Source organism: Lithobates pipiens, unplaced genomic scaffold, assembly GCF_037356315.1.
Source record: "Lithobates pipiens isolate NorthernLeopardFrog02 unplaced genomic scaffold, aLitPip1_a1.2 Scaffold_13, whole genome shotgun sequence".
In the NCBI taxonomy this organism is placed as follows: domain Eukaryota; kingdom Metazoa; phylum Chordata; class Amphibia; order Anura; family Ranidae; genus Lithobates; species Lithobates pipiens.
This window is the reverse complement of record NW_027507718.1, coordinates 82,964,129-82,983,950: the sequence shown is the minus strand read 5'-3', so window position 1 is coordinate 82,983,950 and position 19,822 is coordinate 82,964,129. Positions and strand designations below refer to the sequence as shown.

Sequence of the window (19,822 nt, the reverse complement as noted above, 5' to 3'; positions counted from 1 at the left end):
GGAGTACCGACCCCCTAAAGGGATCCCTTAGACTGTGTGTGTTTCTGAAATCCCCCTTTTGGTCCTAGAAGTCAGCATACTGGGTGTGTGAGCTAAAGGGGACACTGGCTAGTGTCTTGAAGATACAAAGTCCACTGACTTCCTTCTGCTACTTAGGGACTTGTTATTCCATACACACATTGTATGGTTCTGCAGATGATCTGCTACACAGTTCTACAAAAAGCGTTGTCCTCACTTCTACATAGTTAAATTCGGAGTCTAATTCCTTTCTCCAAATAAAACATAAAAACACATCCCCTAGACTGGTCATTGAAGGCAATGAGTGGAAGAGTGTGTGCACTGGACTATATGAAATACTGTGTAACTGGCTATGGATTGATCATTGGGATACCCAGGCACAAATATTCAAGCAGCTCCTGTGGGGGCAGTGCTATGCATGTTTAAAAAGTGCACCAAAAATATACCTCACCATTGAAATAAATCAAAAAAGCACTGTGGTTGCATTTATTGTGTGCTTTTTTGAGTCCTAATTCCATGTTTCATAGGTGCATGATGGAGGTCAAAAAAAGCACCAAAACCACATAAAAAGTGCATGTGTTTTTATTGCGTTTTTTCAACAGAGCACTGTGAAAGGGACCCTAAACATACTTTAAATGTAAATGTATGTTTAAATATTTCTAATTAAAATAATAAGGATTATTAATTAACTTTTATGTAGATTGTAACAAAAGTATTCAAAAAACTAAACTAAATTATGGTGCTTTGTATGTCCAATAATTTGTCTGCACAATTACATAAATATGCACCACTCCCAAAATAAGCATCATACTGATCGAACTTTATTAGGTCATAAAGGGTTGGGCCATTGCCCTGGAGTCATTGGATATCCCACAAACACAAGGAAAAAGGCATGCATGATCACAGTGTTCTGTAGCATCTCGTCTAAGACGACTCACCTAGGAGTGTTGGGAAGAAGATTTTGACCATGGCAGTGATAGTGCTTGATAAAATGGTAAGTCTATTTTATTTTTATGTTCCCATTAGGGTAGGCTATAACCCCCTGAAGCTTCACCGAATAAAGACTCAGTTTATCTATGCTCTTTCAAATACCTGTGAGACAATCCTGGATATGTCTTTAAATGAAGGAATGAATGAAAGTCTGCATTCCCAGAAGCATGCCCATGCTCTGAGGGTAGGTTAGTGAAAAGGTAAAGGGGTCCATTTTTTTAAAACATATTTCATTTTTAAAATGAACCTGTAACCACTTTTTAAAAGAAAAAAACGAATTCCCAAGAACAGACACTTAAAAATTACAGCTATTACCTTGTTAGTGAAAAAAAATCTTTTGCGCCTCTTTGACTCTAGACTCACTTCACTGGGTCTATATACACAGATGAAGTGCCTAAAAACTTGACTAACCCTCAATGTGAAACCTCAGCTGGAATGGTTGAGAGTTGAGAACCACTGCTGTTGGGCCATGTACTGTAACACTAGTGACCCTGTTGATGGCCACAAGACACTGGGAAGAGGACTGCAAGGAGAACAAATCACTCATCTGCATGTACAGCGTCACTCCCTCGCTGGTCTAATCATCTCTCCTGTTGCCCCCACTATTTGGCCAGCAAGCAATGCTGGCAAACAAAGACGTATTTATAGAACTTAAATAGATTTCAGTCTATTTAAGATTAGAGTATTCAATAACGTTTCATGGACACTGGGTATTAAAAGCACCACTTTTAGGAGCATTTTGCTTTTTTTTTTTCTGCCTCTATTTTAGGTTATGTGTCCATTCACACATAAGCATTTGCAGGTCTTTAGAGGCCAACCCTTTCAGGAGCAGCTGTGTTTTGAATAAAATGCTTGATGCGTCTAAATGCGTCTAAATACACGTTAACACTAGGCGCGTTTATCGCTTGCACGTTAATTCATTTCAATGGCTGGAACGCTTAATGCGCTTTAGGCATGTTTTTGATGCCACTGTTTTTCTGCCAGGGAAAAGAAGTTCAGAGGAGCTGGGCAAACGCAGAGTGTGCATAAGGTACTAAAAAATATCTGGTGATCCTGCGCAAATGTCCTTGTTTGGACACTTCTTTTTATAGGGAGATAGCTGTCTGCCAATTGTACTCCTGCATTGTCACCTTCCACATATCATTGATTGAGACTACAAACGTTCATCCTGACACACTTTACGCAGGCATGGTCATGCATTGTCTCTACCAAGAAGATGATTTGTATGCAGCCAACACTAGTGTAAGTGCAAATGTTTCAATGAGACTTATAGGCTCAGTTCACACTAGCCCGACTCCAATGTCATGTGACTTTCGGTGCAACTTTGGAGTCAAACTTTGATACGATTTTGAGGTGACGTTTTACAGTCTGCTACATTGAAGTCTTATCAAAGTCGGACCAAAGTAGTACAGGAACCTTTTCTAAAGTTGGACAGACTTGTGTAGCATCAGTTAAGCATCAGTTAAGACGGCTCTCATAAGGAAACTTTGAATTTCACATGTCATCCGATTTTGGGTCTCACAAGTCGGATCCTATGTCGCATCAGTGTGAATCGATCCTAAGAGTCAACAGCACTAAGATGAAACAAAGAAAAAAGAAAACAGAATTTAACAGAGAAGTATGGGTAAAGCTTTTTTGGGCGTAATTGTCTTGGAAGCCACAGGAATGCATTTACTTTTACTCTCCTGTGACCCAGCATTGGCTGATAGCTGTTTACTGCCTGACATGGCAGAGACACTCCAGGCTCTGGAAGGATCCCACCAATATTGTCGGGAGGCTCCCTGATTGACAGTTGGCCCCACCTCTTAGTGCATGGCTGAGAGCTGGATCCTACACCCACCTCTTCTCCTGCCCCACACTCCAGTGAGTGCTGGAGGAGCAGGCAGAGTGTTCAAAAGTCATGTGATCATATGGGACAGCTGCAGCATCACACTGATGCTGCAGCATAAGGATGAGAAGATTTTTCTCTATACCCCAAACGTCTCCTTTAGACCCCTTTCACACTGGGGTGTTTTTCAGGCGTTTTTCATGCGCTTTAGCGTTAAAAAAAGCGCCTGAAAGAAGCTGCAACTGCAATCCCAATGTAAAAGCCCGAGTGCTTTCACACCAAGATCCCTTTCACACTGGGGCGTTTTTCAGGCGCTTTAGCGTTAAAAAACGCGCCTGAAAGAAGCTGCAACTGCAATCCCAATGTAAAAGCCCGAGTGCTTTCACACCAAGGCGCTGCGCTGGCAGAGCGTCAAAAAAAGTCCTGCAAGCAGCTTCTTTGCAGCGCTTTTGGAGCGGTGAATACAACGCTCCTAAAACGCCCCTTCCCATTGAAATCAATGGGAAGCGCTTGTAAAACGCCTGAAAAACGCCTGAAAAACGCTATTGGCAGCAGCGTTTTGTGGGCGCTTTTAACCCTTTATTTGGCCACTAGCAGGGGTTAAAAGCGCTCCATTAACGCTCAAAAAACGCTGGTAAAGCGCTGCTAGTTTAAGCGGCGCTTTACGAGCGTTTTTCGGGCGCTGACATTTCACATTGGGACTGCAGATGAGGCTTCTTTCTAGCGCTTTACAGGCGCTTTTTTTTAACGCTAAAGCGCTTGAAAAACGCCTGAAAAACGCCCCAGTGTGAAAGGGGTCTTAATGATAAAAAAAAAAGGAAAATTGCTTATGTAGTACCATCCTAGGTAGATTTGGGTCCTCTGTAATCATTGGAGCAGTTGATTTATTTGGGCAGTTCTAGACCTCACAGGCTGCAGGTTTGATTGGAGACTTCCCGAATATAGAGGGCTGGGGGAGTCAAATGGGCAGCTTCAACATTTATTGTGATGCATCCAATCCCTGGGGGGGTGCCCAGTAGGTGACTGGGGTGAGCATAAATAGTCAGGGGTCTGGAAATGCCCTGTTCTTGTTCTGCTGGAGAAGTTATCAGCCTCAGGGCTACTGCCCCTTAGAGGCAAGTCTGCTGGAGTCTGCTGCTGTTCATCAAGGTCCCAGCTATAGCAGAACCTATTCTTAATTACCTTTGGTGTTGACTAAGCAGTTTCACCTAAGAATCTGGTTGGGAGGACTCGCTGAAGAGTGCCTGGTGAAAGCTGGAAAGTGTGTAGCCGCCCTGGGACATTGTAAGTACTGACCTGAGCTCAGGATCCTAGTGACTGTGTGCTGCTCTACTTTTAGAGTTCCACTGTCAGCTCTCTCAGGTCTTACGGGATCTCAGTTCTGACTTTCCACTTTTTTCTGTCTTAAAGACTGTTCAAAGAAGTTTCACCTAGTGAAGTGTGTCTTTCTGTTATAAGTCAGCATTTTTTTGTGTATACCATTACGACACCAACTTCTGTCCTGTTACAAGTTCTACAAGCAATAAATCTTTAAAACACAGACTGTATAATGGAGCCAAAGTGAATGGACTTTTGCATGTGTGGTTGGTTGCCTCTGTACTGTTTGGGCAAGGACCAGTTAAAATCAGCAGCTCTTACGGGGTAGCTCCACATTTATGATATACTTTTCCTTAGAAAATGAAATTTCTTCCAGTTATAGCTTATATCTACTCTAATTATGAAGAAAAAAAGGACTTGAATGTTACTTGTGTGTTTGTGGGCATGATGAAACAAGTGTGAGCAGACACATTGCTTTGTATGTCATGCAGCCTTGGCAGATTCAGATTATTTTCTTGTTACGCAAGCAGTGTCATATCAATGAGCTTGTATGTCTCTAAATCCCAACCCCACATCCTCCTTTACAGAATAGGTTTGGCATTAGTCACATAATTGGTACTCCACCCAGTCTCATCCTTTCACATAGCACTTCTAATGCATATCTGTAAGGAATATTAGTTGTAGTTTAACTCAATAATGGGAAGCCAGAGAGTCAATGTACCAGCCAGCTAATGTTTTCTTGAGGTCAGCAACAGCAGTGTCCACATTTAACAGACAATACATTTTAGCTGATTCAGCCCACGTGTGGCCACTTCTACATGAAATATCAATTTGGTCAGCTCTGACCTTTTAAAATTCAGCGTGCCTCTGCCATGGAAGTAATGTTGAGGATATTTTCACACTAGAGTATGCAGATAATAGAATTAAAACTGCAGAACTTTTCATCTATTAAACCTCTAAAATGAAAAATTATCAAGGCATATCCCTCTATAGCCTGTACTAGCTCAATCCAAAGCACCAAGTGTGGTTTCTGTCTGCTCTCTCTTCTCTCTGCATGGGTCACTTCTGAAAGGTTGTGCCAACACCAAAGACTCATGGAGGGTGCCCCCCTGCACACAGCAGGTGATTGACAGCCTCAGCTGTGCATGTTTAGTTATAAGACTGTAGAGGGTCACTCAGGTCTCAGATTACACTTAGCTCCCTGCTCTATGCTTTGAAGTGTATGACGTCAGATCCCTGATCCCTGCCTGCTGGAGCTCAAAATTAGCCTTTGATCTGTGTACTTTGAACAACTGTAGAGGGGAGAGAGCTGCAGATAAACAGGTACAACTTAAGTAGGATGATTTGTTTAATCTCTATGTATCAAATAAAGCTAGTTACTTAACCACTTGCCAACCAGCTGCTGCAGTTTTACTGAGGCAGAATGGCAAGGCTGTGGCCACTAGGGGCATGTGCACGCACCCGCTGCTCGCCCCCCTCCCCCCCAGCTGCACGCCGGGCTCCTGCGATCGCTGGTTACACACCGAGAAGAGACTGATTGTCTGTTCATACAAAGTACAAATAGCGATCTGTCATCTCCCCTAGACAGTCCCCTCCCCCCTTCAGTTAGAACACAGAGAGGGAACACAATTAACCCCTTGATCGCCCCCTAGTGTTAACCTCTTCCCTGCCAGTGACATTTTTACAGTAATCAGTGCATTTTTATAGCACTGATAACTGTGTAAATGCCAATGGTCCCAAAAATGTTTCAATAGTGCCCGATGTGTCCGCCATAATGTCGCAGTCCTGATAAAAATCGCAGATCATCGCCGTTACTAGTAAAAAAAAAAATGTATAATAATTTTAACCAAAAATACGTAGAAGAATACATATGGGCCTAAACTGAGGGAAAAAAAATCTTTTTTTATATATATTTTTGGGGCATATATAAAAGTAAAAAATATTGTGTTTTTTTCAAAATTTACATTCTTTTTTTGTTTATAGTGCAAAAAATAAAAACCGCAGAGGTTATACCACTAAAAGAAAGCTCTATTTGTGGGAAAAAAAGGACGTCAATTTTGTTTGGGTACAATGTCACACGACCACGCAATTGTCAGTTGAAGCAACGCAGTGCCAAATCGCAAAAAGTGCTCTGGTCAGGAAGGGGGTAAAATCTTCCAGGGCAATAGCGGTTAAGAGATGGCTATATGTAAGGGTTTACAACCACTTTAAGATAACAGGAACACCATCTCCACAACTATAGTTTTACCTGGGTAAGGCAATGGTCTTGTCCAAGGGAAACATGCATTTTTTATTAGAAAGCTGATTTCTTGATTTCTAGTTTAAAAAGAGCTTGCTAAAATATAGCCAGTCACTATGTTCTTCACTTTAAAATGTATTATTCATTTTTCTACCCCTTTCTCCCCTTTCACACGAGAGGTCTGATCGGGCCCGCCTGTACATTTTATGGGTAGTTGAATGTATATGGACTTGTGTACACCTGGCTACCTCCAGGCTCAATCCAATATGGCAAACAAACAAAAAAAAAACATAAGGGGATACATTCCCTTCTGTCTGACCGGATCAGAGGGGCTATTTACATCTGGTTGCCCGTAGAGCAGAGTGGGCTGTGTCCGCGTGCGCTCTGCATAAGCAGAGTGGACTTGGACCTGTCATCCAGCCACTCCAATCAGCACAGCTCAGCAGGGGTACAGCTGATAAATCCCCTGCTGAGCAAAAACAGAACTGGCCCATGTGAAAAGAGCTTTTGCTTTAAAATCTGAAAATCTTTTATATATGCAGAAAGAAAAAAAACTTTTTTGCATTTATGTTGTCTAATTTAAACAGATACACATCTTAGACGTGGTCAGAGGCTTATTTTAAACTTTTATTGACCATAAGAAGGAAGATTAACAAAAGATGTATTTTCAGAATGAAACACTGCACATATTGTGCATAGTCCATGTTCATGTCTATGGTTTGGTAAATTCTGTACCATAAACAGTGGTTGAATCACTTGAAATGACCTTACCTACAGCGGCCACGACTAACCCACATATCACTTCTAATAACCAAAGTATAGCCTAGCAACAATGAAATTGCTCATTATCACATGAGACCGATTGTTCCCTTTTCTATTGAGAACCTTTAGCTGCATATGTGCCACAACAGGAAATTGTAACTGGGTACCTTATTTATTCACCATGCATACACAGGCCGATTTAACAATTTTTTCCACAACACCTAGGTTCACGGACACACCTATGAAAGATACGTTTCTCTGATTTGCTCTTTCAGCAGCTCAGGCAGAGGATGAGTCAAAGCTAGCTAGACAAGTGATCTGCACTCTCTTCACTATCAGAACTGGGGTGTAGGCAGCAGGGCTGGAGTTTAATAACATACATCTTCTCCAAAAGATCCAGATACTGAGAAGCCCTTCCCTGATTACTACCAGAATACTGCCCTTTCTGCAAGACTTTGGGCCCCCTCTAACTGTTCTTCTTTGTTACCAGATCTACCCTAGCTCCCAACTGTCCCTGATTTTGAAGGACTGTCCCTGATTTGGAAAAAAATGGCCCTCTGTCCCTCATTCCTGTCTGATCTATATAGTTGTATATAAATGCACTATTTATCTTTCAAAAAGTGTTTCCCAGTGCTAAACCTTTTGTCCAATTTCTAAATTGCTGCATTTGTAAATACCAAAAGCCAATATAAAAGGAATAGTAGTGGTAAAAAGCACTTGTGGGCAGAGGCGTAACTAGAACCTTCAGGGCCCCGGTGCAAGAAACAATGAAGGGCCCCCCAACTCCTGGATGGGGTCCCATCTCATGAGCCTGGGACCCTTCTCCCGAAGCCCAGTGGCGGAACGCCGGGGCTCGGTCGCAAGTGTAACCTTTGTGACTCTGGTAGTCAGTAGTTTTTTTATTATTATTTTTATTATTATTTTTTTTTTTTACTGTTTATTTTTTTACAATTTTTTCTTATTTTTTTTACATTTTGTTTAGGAGCCCCATTGAGGGGCTTTGGTAAGATATCAAGGGTCTAAACAGACCTCTGATGTTCCACTGGTGAGCTCCCAATCTCCTTCTCTGCAACCTCAGCTGCACAGAATCTTCCCTTTCATTTACAAACTAAAGCATAGTTAAGATAGTTATGAATGAACAGAGTCAGTGATTGGTACAGATCCCTGCCTCTGTCCATTCAGACAAGGAAGGGGCCGGTAAATGACATATTTACCAAACCTTTCCCTGCTCTCCATCCTGACAAATCCCCCCGGCAATACTGCAGGGCGGCCAGGACAGAGGACAGGGGCACAGGAGCAGCAGAAAGAAGCTGGATAGGAGGAATGGAGGGGGGAGGCATATAGAGGAATCAATCTCTATATCAGTTCCTCTATATATGCCACTCCTCCTATCGAGGTGTACATTGGAGCATGGGCCCCCGTAGAGCATGAGGCCATATCACTGTGACCCCTGTAGTTACGCCCCTGGTGGCAGTGCTGTGTGGGGGATTGGACACAGTGCTGCTAGGGTGGATGGGATCAGTGGCAATGCTGGTGATAATGTGATCAGTGGTAATGCTGGAGGGAAGGGGAATTGATCAGGGGCAGTGCTAGGAGGGAGGGGGTGGACTAATCACTGTCAGATGCTGGGGGGGGGAGGGATTGAATCACTGGCATAGGGTGGGGGGAGGTTGGGATCACTGTCAGATTCTGAAGGGGGGGTGGTTGGGATCACTGTCAGATGCTAGGGGGTGTTGGGATGACAGGCAGATGCTGAGGGGGGGGGGGGGGGTGTTGGGATCACTGGCTGATGCTGGGGGGTGGGATCACTGGCAGATGTTCGGGGTGTTGGGATCACTGGCAGATGCTGGGGAAGGGGGGTGTTGGGGTCACTGGCAGACGCTGGGGAGGGGGGTGGTGGGGTCACTGGCAGACGCTGGGGAAGGGGGGTGTTGGGATCACTGGCAGACGCTGGGGAGGGGGGTGGTGGGGTCACTGGCAGATGCTGGGGTTGTTGGGATCACTGGCAGATGCTGGGGATGGAAGGTGTTGGGGTCACTGGCAGATGCTGGGGAGGGAAGGTGGTGGGGTCACTGGCAGATGCTGGGGGGGTGTTTGGATCACTGGCAGATGCTGGGGAGGGAGGGTGGTGGGGTCACTGGCAGATGCTGGGGAGGGGGGGTGTTGGGGTCACTGGCAGATGCTGGGGAGGGGGTGGTGGGGTCACTGGCAGATGTTGGGGGGTGTTGGGATCACTGGCAGATGCTGGGGGGCAAGGTGTTGGGGTCACTGGCAGATGCTGGGGAGGGGGGTGTGTTGGAGTCACTGGCAGATGCTGGGCGGGGGGGTGGTGGGGTCACTGGCAGATGTTGGGGGGTGTTGGGATCACTGGCAGATGCTGGGGGGGTGGGATCACTGGCAGATGCTGGGGGGGGTGGGATCACTTGCAGATGCTGGGGAGGGGGGGTATTGGGGTCACTGGCAGACGCTGGGGAGGGGGGGTGTTGGGATCACTGGCAGATGCTGGGGAGGGGGGTGGTGGGGTCACTGGCAGATGCTGGGGAGGGGGGTGTTGGGGTCACTGGCAGATTCTGGGGAGGGTGGGTGGGATCAGTGTGACAGTGGTGGTAGGGTAGGATGGGAGTAGTGCCAGTGCTGTATGGGGGAAGTGGTAGTGCTGGAGGGTGATTGGATCAGTAGCAGCATTGGTGTGGGTTGGGATCTGTTACTCACTTTCACTTGCTCTTTCAGTGTCAGCTTAGGACTCTATACTCCATGCTCTGGATCCCTTTTCATGTCTCTAGGACACTGTCCGAAGATGGGGTTTCCTCATTTTACTGAGACGTCCCCTGGCTCCTCCCCCTTCACTCTACCTGACTGGTCGGCTGACAAAAGTATACAGCTTCTGCCTCCTGATGGCTCCGGGTGAGCGATCCACTGTGCAGTTACTGTGGCTGTGATAATACTGTAAACGGTGCAGCTGCAAACTCCGTGGGCGGAGAGGCTGGGTGAGCGATCAGCTTTGTAGTGATAGTACACTCATCCATCATTGCCTCTGGGTAACTAGCAGAAGAACCTTCTGGCGGTGGGCCCCCTCCATAGTGGTGTGATGACAGGGCCCAGTCGCAAGTGCGACTGGTGCGACCCTGGTAATTCCGCCACTGCTTGTGGGTTTAACCAATCATTTTTTATTTATACAATTCTCCTTTAAAGGAGGGCGTGACAGGGGGTGTGTCCTACGCCTACATACTTTTGCTAATAGGTGCCCCTCATTCCCATTTCAGAAAGTTGGGAGGTGTGGATCTACCCTGGGCATTAAACTATGTGGTATGCTCTCTATGAGTATATTTCAAGTGGTCGTGAACTGTTTTACTAAAGTAGTCACTCCGAGGTTTTTATTGAGTGTTACCATCAAGAATCCACAGATGTGAGAACTTGTGTGATTAGGTGCGGTGGGATTCCTGGGGAGTGCAGAGTCATGCTTATGGTAGGTTGTGACCTCTAGGTTCAGCCTGCTGTAGATAGAGACATGCAGTGCAAGAGGACATGCAAGCAGAAGTACAGGTGGGCAAAGATTAACGCCGTGTACAAACGATCGGACTTTCCGGCAGACTAGGTCCGACGGAATCAGTGTGTGGACTAATCCGATAGATTTTCATTTTAAAAATCTGACGGAGCTAGAAATAGAACATGTTTCACATCTGTCCGATGGACTCAATTCCTATCAGGAAAACAGTCTGTATGCTGGTCTGACGGACCAAATACGACGCACAGGAAGCTATTGGCTACTGGCTATTGAACTTCCTTTTCTAGTCCCGTCTTACGTCATCACGTTCAAAACTAACTGACTTTCAAATGGACTTAGTCCGTTCTAGTGTGGCCAAGTCCGTTCTGAAATCCGTCGGAACTCCGCTGAAAAGTCCCTCGGGAAGACCATCAGACCTAGTCTGCCAGAAAGTCCGGTGGTGTGTATGCGGCATAAGAGAAGGGCAGAAAACAGGCCAAAGAGCAGGACAGCGCAGGCAGCAGATGAGAGAATCTGAAAGGCAAAGCTGGAGCTGATACACAGAAGATCAATCTAAGTAAAAAACAAGCAGGATAAGGAGTAACAAGAGGGAGCTCAGGACAAAAGAAAATGTTGCTCAGGCAATGGGAGCTGATCTGAGCACAAATTAAATACTAAGAGACATTAGGAGGCTATTCAGGGAGTGGCTAGTAGCGTGGTGCAGCGGGAGTTATTCACACAGTAGGGAGCAATAATAAACTTGTATTGAAGTAAGGCAGTAACAATTCACAATAGACACGGTGGGACAGCTACCCAGCTGGGCATACTCAGTTTTCAATGACGTGAAGAAGCAGGTTCCAGGCGAATCAACAGCATCTGTTAGACAGGATAGACTGTGGCCTGGCCATCTTGTGCCCAGTCAGGAAAATATCCAGAGAACTGTGACACTAATGCCCCGTACACACGATCTGAAAATCGGACGACAGATCGCCTTACCTTTTTTACTTACTAGTTGCAAGTAGAAATTGAATAGGTTTCTAAAGTCATGAAAATTCTCATATGACAGAAAAAAAAAAAATCAGAAGTGATGTAATGTGTTGTAGTATATTTGTATAGTATTTTCGGATGACGACTGTACTGATTAAACGAAGATCGTACAATCTGGTAACGTACAAGGAAAAGTTTTGTGCTTGTTCGATCTAATAATTTCGGATGAACTGTCATAATCAGCTCTTGAAAGCTCTGTACTAACGATCCGATTATCGTACGATCGCGTCGAAAGCGGTCATTTTCCATCAGATTTTCAGATCATGTGTAAGGCCCATTAGCTTTCCCTCCTCGTCAGGAACCTTTCACTAAGGCTAGTACTGCCCTAACAGACAGGGTACCTTTCCCTACATTGTCCATTTGCAAAAAGCATGCTAAACCCAGCATGCTAAACACACCTAAGAATGCCACATGGTGACCAGCATCTAATTGTATCACTGCCCCAGAGACTCAGGAAACCATAGAGGAACCCTGTTCCCCATGACTTCCTATCCCTCTGCATTGCTGCTGCAGTTGAGCACCACCTGCAGTGCAGACAGAGGACTGCACCTGCCTACAGGCTAAGAAGCAAAGTATACGATTCAGCAGGTAAGGCAGACAATGCTCATAGCTGTTAGCACTGTAATGCAAGGAAGTGAGAACAAAGCACATGCTTGTAGAACCACAGGTACCAGTGGAACCACAACAGCAATGCAAGCGAGCCAGCCGAATCACGTTCTTCATTTATTAAAGGAGAAGTTTGGCCCTACTTCTCCAGTGGGTCACAGAAGTGCACTTAGTTTTCCACTCCTGTGACCCAAATTCAGCTGACAGTAGACTAAAGCTTGCTGTTGGCTGATGTCACAAGGCCCGGTCGAGGCTCTGCAGGGATCCTGATGAAAATGGCAGGATCTGCCAGATTCCTGACCGGCAGCGGACTCAGCCTTTTTCACCCCTCCTGACTTGAATTGGTTAAATACATAAACAGTAAGCTCCAATGGGAATGGGAATATATACATAAAAATAATTTCTTTATGCAAAGAAACCAATGGTTTAAGACTAATAGTACACTCACATACCAGGCTGTTTTAGTTATTTTATATTTCTCTTTTTAATTGTACAGTGTGACCTAGATGAAATGGTATCAAAATGTGGAAGAAAACTTTTAGTTGTTACTTTCTCATCTAAAAATTGTGGTCCTTGCAGACCTGTACCTGCTTGTTTGGAGGTAAGTGAATCCTAAATTCTGAAATCTTTAAAAGCGCACAAAAAGATTATGTCTAATATAACTTATTAGCTGCTACCAACAGTGGAATTATGAGCCAACAGTGGAAATATGAACAAAATGTGATAACAAATATTGTACTAATATCTTTAGCTCGACCATCAACTGTGTAGTGCAAGTATCTGCCTGACTGGACACAGATTGGTTGGATAGTTTATCTAGGTCCTCACAGTAAATAGTTTTGGTAAATCTAAAGTTGATTGTGCAAGGATTGCATGGTTTAGGGTGTACTGTGACCCTAAATGAGATTTTATATAAACTGAACGATCAGATTTAATGCCTATAACCCGTTTAGGAGCTTTTTTACATTGTTTTTTGTTTTTATCTCAAACATATCAATGTGAAAGCTAATGCTAATACACACAATCGGAAATCCCGCCAGCAAACGTCCGATGTGAGGTTTTGGTCGGAAAATGTGACCGTGTGTATGCTCCATCGGACTTTTGCTGGCGGAGTTCCCGCCAGCGAAAGATTGAGAGCAGGTTCCCTATTTTTCTGTCAGAAAAAGTTTCGATCGGAAATTCCGATCATCTGTACAAATTCCTACCCATGCTCGGAAACAATTCGACGCATGCTCAGAAGCATTGAACTTCATTTTCTCGGCTTGTCGTAGTGTTGTACGTCACCGCGTTCTTGATGGTCGAAAGTTCAGAGAACTTTTGTGTGACCGTGAGTATGCAAGTCAAGCTTGAGCGGAATTCCGTTGGTAGAAACCATCCCAGATTTTTCGGAATGAAAATTACGCTTGCGTGTATGCGGCATAAGACTTATGCCGCATACACATGGTTGGATTTTCCAATGGGAAATGTTCGATGTGAGCTTGTTGTCGGAAGGTCCAACCATGTGTATGCTCCATCGGACATTTGTTGTCGGATTTTCCACCCACATTTGTTTCTGCCAACCACATTTTTTTTCTGCCAACAAAACGTTGTTGTCAGAAAGTCCGATCGTGTGTACACAAGTCCGCGCACAAAAGTTCACGCATGCTCGGAATCAAATATGTGCTGGAAGCGCTCAGCCTTGTAAAACTAGTGCTCGTAATGGAGATATCACATGAACTTCCTTTTTTTCGGCTCGTCGTACATGTTGTACATCACCGCGTTCTCACATTCGGAATTGTTGGCCTACATTTGTGTGAGCGTGTATATGCAAGACAGGTTTGAGCCAACGACCTTCAGACAAAAATCCATGGTTTTGTTGTCGGAAAGTCTGATCGTGTGTACGGGGCATAAGACTGGGATGCAATTAAAGTTCATGTGCATGTAAAGGCCGGCGTCCCAATACATTTGACAATATAGTGTACATTTTCATGTGTGCAGTAACGCACTACAGAAGAGTGAGCCAACTCCCAATGGAGTCGGTTCACACAGCTCTGGGGCGGCTGCAGTCCACATTTGGAAAGGATCCTGTGCCTCTTTGACTCTGAATTAGGTGTAAATTCAGGCAGAAATCTGGACTGGATTCGCGCCTGAATCAGTGAACAGACACGCACTGGACCCCCTGCTGTGAGCCACAGCCACAGCAAGTGTCAACCCATCCTTAAGGTTTGTGTGGATGGGTTTCATATTCCAAACAAGACACAAATTCTTTCAACTCCTAGAGGTTTTTCATTAGTTGACTTGTGCTGTTGACTTGTGATTGAGTTGCAGCTATAACAGCTTCAACTCTTCTAGGAAGGCTGTCTCTAAGGTTTAAAGGTGTGTCTATGGGAATGTTTGACCATTCTTCCAGAAGCACATTTGTAAGGTCAGGCTCTGATGTTGGACGAGAAGGCCTGGCTCGCAATCTCTACTCTAATTCATCCCAAAGGTGTTCTATCGTGTTAAGGTCAGGACTGTGTACAGGTCAGTCAAGTTCCTCCACCCCAAACTCGCTCATCCATGTCTTTATGGACCTTGCTTTGTGCACTGGTCCAAATCATTTGGAGGAGGGGGGATTATAGTGTGGGGTCATTTTTCAGGGGTTGGGCTTGGCCCTTTTTTTCCAGTGAAGGGAACTCTTCAGGCATAAGCATACCAAGACATTTTGGACAATTTCATGCTCCCAATGTTGTGAAAACAGTTTGATGACCCCTTCCTGTTCAAACATGGCTACACACCAGTCTACAAAGACATGGATGAGCGAGTTTAGGGTGGAGGAACTTGATTGGCTTGCACAGAGTCCTCAACTCTAGAACACATTTGGGATAAAATAGATTGGAGACTATGAGACAGGCATTCTTGTCCAACATCAGTGCCTGCCCTCACAAAAACGCTTCTGGAAGAATTGTCAAACATCCCCATAGACACACTACTAAACCTTGTGGACAGCCTTTACAGAAGAGCTGAAGTTGCAAAGGGTGGGCCAACTTAATATTGAAGTCCATGTGCCTGTAAAGGCAGGTGTCACAATACTTTTGACAATATAGTGTATATTATGTAAAATGTTAAAATGGTTGTAAAGGCAGACGTTTTTTTTTTATCTTAATGCATTCTATGCATTAAGATAAAAAGCCTTCTGTGTGCCTCTAATACTTACCTGAGCCCCATGTAGATCCAGCAATGTTGCAGGAGTGTCTATGCTACCTGGGACTCCCCTCCTCATTGACTGAGACAGCAGCATGGCTCCATTGGCGCCCACTGCTGTCAAAGTCAGCGAGCCAATGAGGAAAGAAAAGGGGTGCAACCAGGCCACAGCTCTGTGTCTGAATGGAAACAGGGAGCTGTGGCTCGACTCAGGTGCCGCCATAGCGAGCTGCTTGCTGTGGGGGGCACTCAATAGGAGGTGGGGCCAGAAGCACTGAAGAGGGACCCGAGAAGAGGAGGATCCGGGCTGCTCTGTGCAAAACCACTGCACAGCACAGGTAAGTATAACATGTTTGTTATTTTTAACAAAAAAAAAAATTATACTTCGTTTAGTTTCACTTTAAGATTTGTTGCAGTCAACCTTGGACCCATTTAACTATGTACATTATATGCTATACTGGTCTGATGTCACTGGAAATCGCTGAAGTGGACACCACTACTCATATAAACTATACTTGCTGCCGGGTCCTGTGAGAGTGGCTGGCCTGCTGCATTGAGGACACAGGAAGTCAACTGCTCAGCACTGGCACTATTCAGAGACTGCTTCACATTTCTCAATAAATACAAAGCATTCTCTGATTGGACGAGTCGGGCGGTGACATCGCCAGTTTCCAGGGGCATCAGCCAGGTATGGTATATTTTGTACATAGTTACACTGGACCTACGGTATGTAACTATGTATAAAATATCCATACCTGGAATTCTTCATTAAATAAGCTGCCAATGCACCACAACAGCTAAAATGATACCCAATTCTCTTTTTTTTTAGGGGGAGCACATTGCAATACATATTTTAGTGCACTGCAGTACAGATGCTATAACAGTGAATTCAGATGCCAATGATTGTTATCACAATGCACTATGGTGTCTACAGTATCATGCATTGCGATAATGCACATTACAATAACACACATTACTGCAGCTCATAAATGTAAGCCCATCAAAAGCCTAGCAGGTCTTGACTGGCCCATATATCAGAAAAACCTGATATGTATTAGCACTCATTAAACACTAAAAAATGATATATGTTCATGTGTAATCTGATTTTTTTCCCTCAATTTTTCAGGCAATAAGTGAAGAAATGCCCGATGTACAGTTTGTTAAAATTGAAGTTGGTAAAGATGACGTAAGTAGCAACGCATAAACTCTGATAGCTTAATGTAGCTGAGAAAATTATGTTGATCGTTTCTCTGATTTTTTCTACAGGAATTTACAAAGCGATTCAATATCAAAGGAGTGCCAGCATTCTATTACTTCAGGAACGGATCTGAAGTAGGTTCTATTGCCGTGACAATACTAAGCCACATAAATTTGAAGGATGTTCAGCAGTTGCGGAACTACTGTACAGGGTTGCAAAGACTGCACTTGCAACCAGGCCCTGGCGTTCCACCACCGTGAGGGGGCCCTGCCCCCCCCCCCCCCCCCCCCCCAGCATAAGCTGGCTTATGCGCTCTCTGCTAAATCCCAGAGCCCAGTACCAAACATGTTTAGGCACTGAGCTCCGGTTACTTGCCTAATGGGGTGTACCAGTGTGGGCACCTGAGACGCCTGCCCTGCATCTCCCTCTGTGGTAGCCAGCATGTGAACTCATTGAAGCAGGCTCCTCCTCCTTGGCTCTGATGTTCTCCTGTACAAACACCGGAGGAGCCGGGGAGGAGGAACATTGAACTGGAAGAGCCGCACTAATGATCTGAGGTCTATGTTTATTGATGTTTACATAGGAGGGAGACAATAACTGGGGGGAGGGGAGGTAATAACAGTTGCCAACATTGTAAAAAAAAATATTCCAGCACACTTTTTTGGCTGAAGGTGGAGTTGTATTATAATTAGAGGGCAGGGCATGCATTTGTAGGTGTGGCATAGGAAAAAATTAAAAATGCGGTGCACGAAGTGCGCCACGGCGAAAAACGGCCATGGTTTATGCGAAATAGTGGGCGTGGCTTAAATAGACGTTTCTCAAATGGGTGTGGTTAGAGTCTGAGATGAATGCAGGATGGAGAGGATAAAGGGGGGAGAGGGATGGAGGGACAGCAGCCGCAGATCCTACACAACAATAGCAATATGTGTTTTCCAGAGTTTGACAATCAGCAGATAAAGATACTCCAAATACCTGTTGTTAGCGCTTCAATCATCCCAGCGCCATGATTGTTATGGTGTCAGGATGATTGAAGCACATTATTTCTATTACATTGTAATATAAAATGAAATCATTCAACTCACCATAATGCAGAATCAGTGGGAGCCCTGATCGTGTCACTAGCCACGTTGCCTGCCACCAGATGCCATCAGGTGCCCCATCAGAGGAGCCTTCCTCACATCTGTGTCCCCAGCAGTGAAGCCCCTCCTTACATCTGTGGCTCCATCAACAGAGTCCCTACTTACATCTGGTGTCCCCATCAGTCCTCCTAACATCTGGTGTCCCCATCAGTCCCCCAACATCTGGTGTCCCCATCAGTCCCCCTAACATCTAGTGCCTCCCCGTGACATCCAGACTGCCCCCCCTGTGGCCCCCCCCAACATCCAGACTGCCCCACTGTGCCCCCCCTGACATCCAGACTGCCCCACTGTGCCCCCCCTGACATCCAGACTGCCCCCCCGCCCATCTATGCCTAGCATCTGACTTCCTGTGCTCACAATGCAGCAGGGCAGCTGCTCAGTACGGGCCCCAGAAGCAAGTGGAGATCACTGGAGTAGCAGTGCCTACCTCAGTCATTTCTAGCTTCCAGGATCCCGCAAGTATGGTATAAACATAGTTACATTGGTCCAATCTGGACACCACAGGTTGTTTAGTGTTAATGACTTTCTTCTTGCATTTCTTTTCAGGTGTACCATTTTGAAGGAGGAAACCTGAGCCACTTCAGAAAAATGGTTGAGGAACTGAGATTTTAAACATCATGAAATTACACTGAACAGTTTGAGACTTATTTAACAAGGCAGAGAAAAGAACAGTGATAACAATTTATTGTAATTTGGTAACCAAAGATATATCACTTTTCATCAGATGATAATTAGAACAATGTGAAATTAGGTACAATGGGAAACAGAGCTTTGCCTTATTTTATAAATCTAAATGTCTCCATTTTTTTTTTTACCTAAAATAACCTATTTTTAACCACAATAAAGATTGCATTTATTAACTCTCTCTGTGTTCACTTATAAATATGCAAAGTAATTTTGGGGTGCCATTACCATGATCATCCTACAAATTATCCAGTACATCCAAATTCTTTTAAATTGAACATTGGTTAACCACTTGGGATCCGCGCTATTGCAAAATGACGGCAACAGCGCGGACCCACATTTCCGGGACTACATCTATTGACGCCGTCCCGGATACGAGCGGCCTGCGCGCCCCCTGAGGGGCGCGCGCGGCGCGCTCTGTGATCGGCGAGTCCGTGAGACTCGCCTGATCACCGATCCGTGCAAGGGGTCGATCCCGACCCCTTATCACGTGATCAGCTGTCAGCCAATGACAGCTGATCATGTGATAGAACGGAGCCGGTAATCGGCTATTATTCCTCCTCGCGCTGACAGCGCGAGGAGAGAAAAAAAAAGCCGATCACCGGCGGCCGTGATCGGGACATCAGTCCCGATCACGGCCAGCAATACAGCTGGCCACCTGCCCCCTGCCAGTGCCCACCTGCCCACCGCCGTGCAATCCTGAATAAAAGTAAGTGCCCCCCATCAGTGCCCCCATCAGTGCCCCCATCAGTGCCCATAGTGCCCACAGTGCCACCTACAGTGCCACCCACAATGCCACCCACAGTGCCATCCAGCAGTGCCACCAACAGTGCCACCCACAGTGCCCACAATCTGCCTCAAAGGTGCTGCGACCCAGTGCCGCCCATCAGTGCCCAGCAGTGCCACCCATCAGTGCCCAGCAGTGCCGCCCATCAGTGCCCAGCAGTGCCACCTATCAGAGCCACCTATCAGTGCCACCTATCAGTGCCCATCAGTCCCATCTATCAGTGGTACCTATCAGTGCCCATCCGTGCCACCCATCCATGCCACTTATCCGTGCCACCCATCCATGCCATCTTATCTGTGCCCATCTTTGCCCATCAGTGCCGCCTTATCTGTGCCCATCGGTGCCGCCTTATCTGTGCCTATTAGTGCCGCCTTAACTATGCCTATCAGTGCCCACCAGTGCAGCCTATCAGTGCCCACCAATGCAGCCCATCAGTGCCCACCAATGCAGCCCATCAGTGCCCACCAATGCAGCCATCAGTGCCGCCTAATCAGCGCACTTCAATGAAGGAGAAAAATGACCCGTTTGCAAAATTTTATAACAAACTATTAAAACATGATT

General features: G+C 45.4%; 1 protein-coding gene across 1 annotated transcript; it reads left to right on the top strand.

The window, feature by feature from the left end:
• The first annotated feature begins 862 nt into the window (after positions 1–862).
• On the top strand, positions 863–18,655 carry LOC143976017 (thioredoxin-like). The gene is made up of 5 exons (XM_077478526.1): positions 863–1,012; positions 12,788–12,892; positions 16,580–16,639; positions 16,720–16,785; positions 18,337–18,655. Exons 1-5 carry the CDS (start codon positions 986–988, stop codon positions 18,400–18,402), a joined length of 324 nt encoding a protein of 107 aa, XP_077334652.1. The 5' UTR covers positions 863–985; the 3' UTR covers positions 18,403–18,655.
• The last annotated feature ends 1,167 nt before the right edge of the window (positions 18,656–19,822 follow it).